The sequence below is a fragment of the Cucumis sativus genome, unplaced genomic scaffold, assembly GCF_000004075.3.
Source record: "Cucumis sativus cultivar 9930 unplaced genomic scaffold, Cucumber_9930_V3 scaffold94, whole genome shotgun sequence".
Taxonomy (NCBI): domain Eukaryota; kingdom Viridiplantae; phylum Streptophyta; class Magnoliopsida; order Cucurbitales; family Cucurbitaceae; genus Cucumis; species Cucumis sativus.
Window position 1 is genome coordinate 23,021 of NW_022279583.1, and position 12,075 is coordinate 35,095.

Sequence of the window (12,075 nt, forward strand, 5' to 3'; positions counted from 1 at the left end):
CTTCCCTCCCACCTCATTTACTTTTTCTACTCCTTTTTTTGAAAAAAATCATATTTTGGTGTTGTAGGTACAAAAGATGTGTCAATATAGTCAAGATTTTAGTGTACTTGTAACCCCTCCCACATTGTGATTGTTGTTAAAATCAATGTCAAAAGACTAAAACTCTATACGACGAAAAGAAATTAAAATTAATTAGAAACTACGATAAATATCCACATTTTAAAAAAATAAATCAGGTAAAAAAAATCAATATATACATATATTATATGAACATATATGATTTTTGAATAGAATAAAAATAAGTAAAAAGAAAAGGATAAAAACGGAGTTTTAGTATCAAATTCACATAATTAGATTTCAATTTAAATAAATATTGGAAATGTATATCTCGAGTATGGAAAAATGATGGTAGGTAGAGTCGTAAAACTATTGAAACTATTTATAAAATATAATAAAATTTTAAAATTGGTCAATCAAATGATAGTTAATGAATATTAATAAAATATATAATTTTTCTATACTTTGTATTTTTTTTCATTAAGGTATATTTGTAAACGTTGTTTAGTAAATTTTTTATTTCTGTAATTATTCTTCAAGTGTTAAGATTCAAACTAAAATCAATAAATCCAGCAAGGCTATAAATTATAAAGCTAGTTGTAGTCGTCTAACAATTGTACATATTATATTTATGAACATAGATAATAAGTTGAATTGACGTTTTAAAAAGATGTGCATGCATTAGGATACATTTTAAGTGGTTGTCAAACATAATATTACTACATATCATACAAATATGTTTAATTATTGATATTTGAATTCCGATAACATACAATCAATGCAATGATCTTAGAAAAATTGCGCCTACTTAATTATATAGTACATGTTAATTTAATACAACTCTATATCCTATACTTTTAAACTATCTACTTTGATTCAACTAACCATTATTTTGATTATTTGTTTTAAAAAATAATTTCTATTTGAAATTGAATTAGGCTAAACTTTGGAGATCCAAAATGGTAATTTCAAAAGGTATATATATGAACCAAGTTGTCGTGATAAAACGACTATTTTAAAAGTACGGTTAAAAAAAATAAAGTATTTTAAAACCTAAATAATACAGTAAAAAGAAGCAATTAAGAATGATGAAATACAAAATAGCATATATAGCATCAACAATGAATATAATTATTAATTAAAATGATGTATAAAAGAAGAAAAGAAAAATGTAGAAGATGACATTTTATGAAAAATGGAGAATTGAAATGACAAATTTCTTCTTAAATGTGAAGGGTAAAACTGACAATGTATAGTACCTTGGTTTGTGACCTTCTAATATGGAATAATTAAAAAGTGAACCTACAAGTTGGGGGACTCTTTTTTTTTTTTTCTTTTCTTTTTCTAAATTAACTAAAATGGGAGCAAACACATTGCTTGCTAAGGCTACCTTTTGCTACATTACTATATGCTAATTTAATTTTTTTTATTCAAATTCTCTATTTCTTTATATATAATTAACTCTACAATAACATAAGTATTTTAATTTATCATATAGAAAAAAAACCCTTCAACTCGTTCCATATTTATACACTCTTGATCAGTTGCTTTCTTGCCCTGAAAATTCAAAACAATCAAATGTTTTCTTTTAATAATTAGATTCTTGCAAGTAATGTAATATAGTATTGTTTGATAAATAAGCAATATTCTTTATATTTCTATTCTAGAAAAAAAAAAAAACCCTAACAAAATATATATCAAGAAACTAAAGTTTAGAGAGATTTGGAAGTAGATCAAGCTTTCTTTAGTTTTCGTTGGATAAATATTTGAATTTTGGAAATGATAAAGTATAGAAAAATGAATATTTGGGTGAATAAAATTAAAAAAAAAAAAAAATTGAAGTAGTGATGGTTAAATAACAGCATGAACACTTTGAATGGGTAGGTTTTAGGGTGTAGATATAATACTTAAATCTATGTTTTAGCACTCTGATCTAATCTTATAGTTTTAGAATGTTAATAATTAATATGACATCCAACCTATAAAGTATATTTATTATAAGAAATGAAAGGGAAATATTATCATGGAAGCTTAAATTTTAATTAAGATCTCTTATTTTATTAGTTTAACTTCTTACTATAGATTGAAAAACTGAAGCTAAAATAAGGATATATGTATATATAAATGTGATCTTTTTAATATATTAACCTAACAATGATGCTTTAACAAATTAATTCATTTGATTGGTTTAAGACTTTTACCAATAACTCAGTTTTCCCTTACTCTCTTTCAAACTTCTGCTAAAATTTTGATTGGGTGAGTTTTCTTTTCAGTAGAGTTAATGAGTTATCTTCCATGGCTTTACATTGGAAGCTTTTCCTCTGATCTCTCCCTCTCTCTCTCTTTGCTTTACCAACTATTTTTGGTGACAATGAAGTTTTATTTTGTATGAATTTAAGAGTTGACAAGGGTGCTAGTGATCAACTACACCTCCTGATCTCGATCTTCTACTTGTGTCTTGATAAATAAAGCATGTTAATAGTTTTGCTACACATTTTTTCTTGTTATATATATACCTGAGTCTGCTAATGCTTTTCTATTTTCTTAGAAAAAAAAGGGATAATCTAGCTACCTAAACTCCTCACACTACTCCACAATGAAAGAAATACAAAGCTTTTCCTATATTTGCTATAATTGTTGAGAACAATAAAGGGTTGGTAAACAGATTCAAAACCTTTATTTTTATTACATAATGTCTATATTATTGAGTTAAATTGATTCCAAATTAATAAGAAAATTCTTTTAACTAGAAAAATGTGGGAGACAAATTTAAACTTCAATCTTTTAGTCTACAAAATATCCATTTTATAATTGATTTTGAACTATATTGAAATTGATAGATTAATAAGAGATTGATGTTAGAAAAAAGAGTAATTGCATCCCCTAGCTAGAAGATAAATTGAGTTTCCTTAAAGAAAAACACAAAAGGAAAAGCAAAAACAAAAACAAAACGAAACAAAAGATCCTACAACAAATGTAATTATTGTAAAATTTATCATGTATACCACAAATTATAGGGATAGAAATTTAAATGTCATTGTTGTAAATTATATTATACTTTTATAGAATAAATATTAGTTTATTTATTTATTAAATAATGCAAAATTTCAAACAATAATAAGGTATTGTACGGTCTAAGAAATCCAAATTAAAATAAAAACATTTAGAAATAAAGTTTATTCTACTCTTTGAAATCTAAGAAAAAAATTTAGATTATTCTACCAATTAAAATTTCACTTCTATTTATGTTAGGTTTCAAGGCCTAATAAAATTTAAAATGTAAAAAAAGTACCAACTAAATAAACTTCAAATATAAGCACGTTATCCATAAATCAAATATAACTTCTCCATGAGGTTGGGTTCCATATAACTTCGTCTATGATCTTTCTTGGATTTAAATTCCTCTCGTCTAATTAAAGAAGTTAAAATAGAACTTTATTTTGTTTGACATACTTTTTCAGGTGGAAGAATCTGAATCTCTTTAACCTCTTATTAATGGTAAAAGTGTTTTAATTATTTGAGTTTAGATAGAGTTTTAGATACAAAAATGAATATGATAAAGCAACTAGAGTTCCATATAGTGACTAGAGCCAAGGAGAATTATTGGGGATATATATATATATACATGCATGACAAACAATATGAATTCTTATTAGCTCTTCTGGATGAAAACCAAAACTAAAACCATATTGGCTTATGCCTAAAGGAAACAAGCTCTATTGATTATGTTGTGTGCTCTAGCAAACATTTAGGAGTTGACCTAGATAAGTATCGAATTAGAGGGATAGATGATCATTTGAGGGAAGAGACTTAATTAATGGCCATTGGATAGATAAAGTCATGCGAGCTTATGTCTAAAGTGGACATATATGTTATATCATTGTGAAGATAGTGGAGAGTCATTGTCCCTTAACAAGATGGGTAGGAGTACAAACAAAAGATCTACCATGCTTAAAAAAAGAAGAGATTAATTATATATAATTTAGAACAATAAATTCCATCAATATGATGTTTTTTAATGATTCCAAATCCAAGAAGGCTTAAGCTAATTAAAAATAGACGATATCGTACCATTGTAGAAGTCCCTTGTTTTTGTCACTTTATTAGAGTTGATGATTTAAACCTAGGAACTAGAACACAAATCTTCATATTTTGAATAGAGAAAACTAGTGAGCCTCATTTCTTCGAAGGTGTCTTCTACTCACCTTAAAAAAAGAGGAAGCGGAATTATCTGTTCTCTTTTGGATATTAACTTTAGAATTAAGAATTGTTGTGCTTTAGAATGAAAGAGCAAGCTCTCATTGTTAGGAGTGGATAGATATGTTTGGAGAGAGCTTCAAGCCTCTTACTTTGTTCGAGGAGAGGATTGTTAGGTAGATATATAGAAAAGGTCTTACATTCGACAGACAAAAAAAAGAGAGGATCTATATGATATATATGAGTGATCGAGAACAAGAATCTCTATCGACATGATGTGTTTTAGGTAGTTTAAAAAACAAAAGTCATGAAGACTTAAATCATCCAAAGTGAATAATATAATGACATCGTAGAGATCCTTTATCCTTTTATCAATAAGCTTTTAAAAATAACGACATCAACTAAAACATATAGGAAATTTGAATTTTCTCCTTAAAAAAAAGTTGAGGCAGATGCATATGCCCATGTCCTAGAAAACAATAGTTGTAAGAAATTTTGTAAACATTAAACCCAACGGTACAATCTTTCTAAAAGTTCTTCTGCTTTAAAGATTTATATATATCTAGAAATATAGTTTTAATGGCTTTCATAATCCAATAATGTCAAGCTAATTAATATTTCCTATTTCAATTACTTCTTAATTAGAATAAGAAAAGAACTAATTTTAGATCACATACCAATTAATAGGTCCAAAATGTTGAAAGCAAAATTTTCTGTTGTTGAGTTTATTTATTTAAAGGTTTTCATTTTTAGAAAACATAGACTAAAACAATTAATGACCACAAATCTGTCAACCATTAATCTTAATGATGAAACTTCTTCTAATGCAATAGCAATAAGGCAACTAACACTGAAACAAAAAAGGTAAATCAAATCTTTAATCTCACAACAACCATTTCTAAATATTATGTTAATTAGATTAGATTACACAAAAAAAAATCTGATAATTAACATTTAATTCTATCAACATGCACTTATTAATTCTGTTTAAATGAACTTTACCCAAAGTCTCCACTGTTGAAGAATCTTATGTTAATGGTTAAGAAGGCTTTTATAATCTAAACCAGAAAACTAGAATATCCTAAGAAACTTAAAATAAAAAAGAACACAAATCCAAATTTGTCACAGAAAATAAAAATACTTATAATTTATACTTTAATAAGACTTCATTAATTTTTTTTAAAAAAGAACTTAAAAATAATAGATCGACATGTCATTTTGGTTTGTATTATCAATCTCGAAGAATCTCTATCAAAATAAGCATAGTTCAACCTAGATAATGTTTATAATATCAAATTTAGAAGTAGAGATTCAATTCTTAGTTGCACCCAATATGTGGTAAAATAACGAAAAAAGAATTATCCACAGCAACTTAAAATTGGTATGGAATGAGAGTAGAAAGAAAAGAAAACAGATGGATCACTTGCAGGTTAAGCCATAAAAAAACTTTGAGACAGAAAAAGGAAATCACTATTTAGGAACAAAGTTCCCATGATGTTCCATTGATTCATACATAAATCAATCAAAGAGACAGAAAAAAGGGGAACACTTATTTCAACTTTTATTTTTCTTTTCTTTTTCTTTTTTATTTTTGAATGTAGGTGGGTTTTGTTTGTGAAATATTGAACAAAATAGTGCACAGTTCTTAGCTGAGAAAAGAAAACAGAATGAATTGATAAAATTATATTAAGGTGAAGAAGAATTAAGACAGCAAAAACACTATATAAACGAAGGAAAATTCACATGCAAATATATAACACACACACTTATATATCATATCATATCAATGTATATATTTTTATATTATATGGTCATTCCATTTCCATCCATGCATGGGAGCACAAAATCGCACAGAATCACAAAAGAGCCAAAAACTAGTAAAAGGTGAGAATTTAAATGAAGTATTTAATTAAGTCAATCATAAAAATAAAAATTAAAAAAAAAAAAAAAAGTCCTTTGTTTGATTTGAGAGAGAGAGAGAGAGAGAGAGAGAGTACGGTTCCAAAATTCATACAGTAGCTTCTGATCTTTGTGAAAAAAAAAATCTTTGTTTTAATTACTAAATTGATTATATATCCTATATAAAAATTAGGGTTTTTGTTCTTAATTTGAATTACGTTATTTCTAGGGTTTTTGTATTTGATTTCCCCCCTTTTGTTCCTTACAACTAACTCGAAATCGATATTATGAGCTTTTATTTGACTATTATTCCCAGGTATGTATGTTATGAATCAATTATTGGTTTGTAAAAATGAAGTCTATTTTAAAGGCTAATTATTATTGGGGTATTTTAATAAAAAAATATATAGATAGATATAGATATGAAAATTAAATGGAAATGGAAATGGAAATTTATTTACCAGGATAAATTGAATCAAGGGAGATGCTTGATGGGTTGTTTGCTGTTGGAGTTGGTGTTGTTGTTGTTGTTGTTGTTGATATCATCATCGTTGGATTTCAATTGAGTTCTTTTTCTCTTCTTTTTCTTGTACGGAATTCCTCTAGCTTTAGCTTGACACTCCTTAACTTCCCTTAAATAAACACGAATTGCTCCATTTCCGAAAGGGTTTGTTTCAGGCGATCCGCCGTGTTCTTCATAGGCAGCTCGAAGACGGCCGATGAGGGCGTCGAGACTTCCCATGCTTGACGGAGTGGGCAGGTACAAGGGGCAGGTGGGTCAGGCTGCCCGAAAAAAACACAGCCATGTAAATGAACCTTAGTTTTTCCGAACTGGTCCAAATACCTCAAGAATTCAAGCACGTGGTTGCAGTTACACTGCGACAGTGATACCGCCGGCGTTTGATTCTTCAGATACTGTCCGAACGTGTTCCAATCACGTCGCTTTTGTGATTCGTACCGACTCAACGCCGCCGTCGTCGTCGTCGTCGTCGTCGTCGTCCTCGACGATGACCCGGCTTCAGTCGGATCTTTTCTTCCTTCGCTTGACATGATATGATCAATTCTCAGATCGAGAGAGAGAGAGAAAGAAATAGGAGAAGGAAGCCTAGAAATTCTTAAGCAAAATTGGCAAGAAATGACAAATTGATAAAAAAGAAAGAGAAAAATAATTAATAAAGTTGGAAATTTTGAAGGTTAAAAAAAAAAAAAAAAAAAAAAAAAGATGGGGTTTTATTGCAGTGGAGAAGAAAGATGAAAATCCCATCCTGAGAGGGGACAGTATATGGGCCCTATGAAGGTGCTTTTTGTTTTTTAAAAAAAAGAAATAAAAAATTATATTCTTTCCTATTTATTATTATTATTATTATTATTTTACCCACTTCCCCTCATCTCTCTATTTTCTCTATTTTCTCTATTTCTTTTTTCTCCATCAATTTCTTTTGAAAATTCCACTATAATTATGTATTTCTGTCATCATATATAGAGATATATACGTACAAGATTTATTTATCATTGTTGTTATTATTATAATTTTGGAATAATGGATTTTATTTTTCTTTTAATATTTTTTTGCTAATAATTCTCAAGGCAGTGGGGAGCCTGTCGGTGGTGGCTAGCTGTTAGATTTGGTGTGTGTGTCTGTGTCTGTGTAATTAGTCTTATTTCACAAGTTTTAATTTTTTTTCTTGCAAATCAAAAGGGGAATTATACTGTTCATTGACATTAACTTCATAATAATCCCTACTTAAATCTTTCTTCTTTACTAAGCATCATCTACGGACAAACCCACTTTTTTTTCTTCTTCTTTCTTTATTTTTTGGTTGAGTTCCAACTCTATATTTGGAAGCAGAAATGGGAGATTTTAGTTCACAACATATATACCTAAATCATTGGATTGAGTTCATGTTCATTATGTAAACCATTTTTTGTAAAAAAATATTTGTTTCCATTCAATTATAACTGGACTAAAAACTTAAGTTCATATAGGTTAGTTCTAATGATTATGTTGCAAATTTAGTCCCTATGATATCAAAAAAAAATTAGAATTAGAATTTAGATTGTATGTCCATTTATGGAGCTTTTAGAATTGCAATGTTTCTTTCATCCCAATTTTTTCATTCTTTTTATTATAAAATCATGAGTAGTCTTGGTAGGACTCTTATTTCACACAACCTTGGTGTGATGTATTTTGAGCTTCATAACCCTATTGTGCAAAAATGGGATAGGGCTTTAAAATGGGTGAGATGAAGGTCAGAATAATTCCAATATAAAGAGCTAGCAGTGTTCAAATTCTAGGTTGGTTTGGTGAGAAAACTATATCTGGACTTGTTCTTGTTGATAGAACTCTCATAAATAGTTTCTAAAGTAGGAGGACTATATAGAAAGATTTTATCAAACCGTATCAACTACTTAGATAGAGATTATATATATTTTTAAGTAATTATTGAAAGCTTAATAATCAAGTGTGTATAACAACATATTTAAAAAAGTTACAAAAATAACAAAGTCTATCAACGATAGACTTATACTGTTAATAGAATCTTAAGGTTTTTTTACAAAAATAACAAAGTCTATCAACGATAGACTTATACTGTTAATAGAATCTTAAGGTCTATGAGTGACAGACTAATATTTGTAATATGATCTAGCAATAGTAGACTTCTATCGTTGATAAACTCTCATAGATTTTATTATATTTGTATTTTTTAAAATGTTTCTATATATGTTAACATTTTGAATCTAATTTTTATATTTGCAACTACTTATCACACATATAAAATTCTAACTTTAACCGATCTATAGAGACTAAAATTTTAAATTAACATAAATTTAATTATATTAGGACTTAGATTTTCCTTTACAGGTGGGTTTGAAAATTAAATTTATAAAATGTCCCCTAATCCAAAATCAATATAGACACAATACAATAGTGCAAAGACGAGCCTTAATTAACCAAGAATTATAAACAAATGGATTAGGGTGAATTTATTTATATCAATACTTCCAATTTATTTATATCAATACTTCCGCATACCTTAGAAAATAAAGCCTATTTAATTAGATTAACATTGTGAATGCTTAAAAAAAACGTTTTTAAGTAGAAAAAAAAAAGGATTTTTTTAAACTAAATAAAAAATTAATATCCAAATAAATCCGTACACTTAAATTGACAATAAATAAATAAATAAATATGGTTTAATTTCACCATGGGTAAAAGAATAATATTTACATTTTACCTTGATCCCTTTGATTATTCGGGTCTTAGGGTCTAACTTTAGATTTAATATTTTAATTAAAGAGAATAATAGATATGTAAGACATTTTGTTGTGATGGAATCCTTCTCTATTTAGATAAAAAAGAATTCATTACATATATGATGTTTGTTATTATATGTATATATTTTTATTTCTCTCTCTCTCTCTCTCTTTTTCCTATAAGTTCATTAACACTTATCTCCCCATCTCCTTGCTTTGGTCTAATGATGGAATATTAATTGTTATTTAAGCAACTAGATGCTAATGAAGATTACCTAATCTAATTAAGATACACCATTTCCTTTTGTCATAGGATCCCCTCTTTCATATTTTTAATTGATAATATTTAATCATCAATTTCTATTCAAGAAAAACGAAACAACAAATCCCAAAAATTAGGTAATATCTCACTTAAAAAATCAAGATTTTGAGAATATATAAGAGAGGAAGTAGAACATATTTTGTTAAACTTAACTTTATATATCCATCAACTTAAAAACATGACACTATTAGAAGAAGATGTAGTGCAGGATGTTATGAATTAGAATGTTAATTTTTCAACAGTAAATATTAACCTTTTTTTTTTTTTTTCTTTTGTTAAATCTTTTAAAAATTTCAAAGAATCAATAACTTTAAAATCATATGACAAAAAGAAAAAAAGAAAAAAGAAAAAGACAAGTAATAGCACTATGGCACACAATGATATGTGGATGGTTTTCTAGTTCTTGTAGCCAACAAATTTTTGGACTTGAGGGTTTAATACATTACAACAATTTAGTAGAAACTATTTTTACAAAAAGATTAGGCTTAGTTTTGAAGTTGGAAGCCAAAGTTTGATTTAGGTCTTTTTATTCTTATTTTGTCTATCCCTTTTGTTGTGTTAATTTGACTATGATTTGAATTATCCAACAAATTAAAAATAAAGTATCTTTTGTGATAAAAAGAAAATGAAAACGACAACAATATTAAATATATCTTCTAATTCTATAATTTATTCATATAAAAAAGATATTTTTGAAATAATTTCAAAAAAATGAACCAAAATATTTCGTTACTACAAGATTGGCCTTCTTTGATATGCAAAGCACGCCAAAAAAATGTCTACCTTAATATGGTCTCACAAAAAAAACTAGGTCAAAACATGTCATCAAAAGTTCTTTTTCGATGGTCAATACCATTAAGAAAGGAAACTTTCATGTTTTTTGCCCATCAATAAAACTAAAAAACCTATCAAATCAAAGAAAATCGTTTTCTTGATCAAATTTTTAATGCAATCCAATTTTATAAACAATTTCTACAAATTTTTTTAAAAAATCCTAAATTATAAATTTTCAATTATGAGTTGAACAGAATAACTAATTTAATTTTGATAAAATTTCTTATTTCAATCTAATTATAATTGCAACAGTTAACTTTTAAAAAATTAATATTGTATTATTGATGAATAAAAAGTAATAATTGAAAAAAAAAGTAGTAAAGATTTAAGAATATTGTTGATGAATATCGTATTTTCTGAGTCCATCGACCAGAGCCCGAATTTCGTGGAAAATAATTTTTTCTTGATGTGTCTTGCCCATGATCTTATCCTAAATCCAAAATTATATATATAAAATTCTTGATAGGTAATGTCCATCAATATATCGTTTTTCTTGATGATATCTTGATATCCTAAATCTAAAAAAAAAAATTGATAGCCATGTTTTGTTTTGTTTTTTTTTTTTTTTTTTTTTTTTTTTTTTTTTTTTTTTTTTTGTCTTTGTCTATCAAGAAACCATAGACACATTAAGAAATTCTAAATCCATCGAAAAGTTCAAAACAAATATATTAATTTTTTTTATGATGAGCATTGGAAATCAAGAAAATTCATCCCTTGATGGGCCTTACAATCACGAAAATCTAACTAACTTGATATACATTGCCCATCAACAAATTATATATTATCCTTGATGTTTATTGTCCATGGAGAAATAGTTTTATTGACATTTGGGGACCATCAATAAAACTAAGACCATCAAAAAAATCAAGAATCCACATTTTTTACGTTTTTTTTCGTATTTCTTCAAAAAATAATTAGAAGACTTTTCTTGACGTACATAACCGTCAAAATAAATATTGTATCAAGAAAAATATTTTTTTTGATAATCCTTTGTCATGACCATTCAAGAAATCAAAATTTGTGTGCATCAAGAAATACCAAATTTATAGTAGTGTTTATAAAATATAACAAAATTTCAGATTCTAACAAGCGTTAAAAATTATAGTTTATTTCATAGTTTTTAAAATTCGACCGTGAAAACAAAATATCAAAAAGTTAAAACACCACAACTAAAACATGTAAACAAGGTTGAATTACAAAAAAATGTCTTCAACTTTAGAGTTTGCATAAAAAATAATTCAACGTCTTTAAGTTGGTGTTTTTAAAATGGTTAAAAAATACTTTTACTATTGATTTAAAATTCGTTAAAGTTTTGTTTTAAAAATATAACTATTGAAAAAAATTTCATAAATACTGCTTACGTTCGAAAGAAAGTTAAAAAATTTTTTTTAATTGATTCAAATTTTACACCAAATTTTCTGACCAATCAAAATAAAAATCTAATTTTTAAGTTAAAATCGTTAAAATCTTAGTCTTAAATTTATTATTTGACTATTAAAACAATATGAACA

At 26.8% G+C, this 12,075-nt stretch overlaps 1 protein-coding gene across 1 annotated transcript; it reads right to left on the bottom strand.

Annotated features, from left to right (window-relative positions):
• Positions 1–1,241: 1,241 nt before the first annotated feature.
• LOC101210225 (protein LIGHT-DEPENDENT SHORT HYPOCOTYLS 10) lies at positions 1,242–7,327 on the bottom strand. Its single transcript, XM_011659443.2, is given in 3 exon segments — positions 1,242–1,614; positions 6,615–6,891; positions 6,894–7,327. Coding segments are annotated over 2 exon segments (573 nt in total). The 5' UTR covers positions 7,204–7,327; the 3' UTR covers positions 1,242–1,614; positions 6,615–6,628.
• Between the last annotated feature and the right edge of the window lie 4,748 nt (positions 7,328–12,075).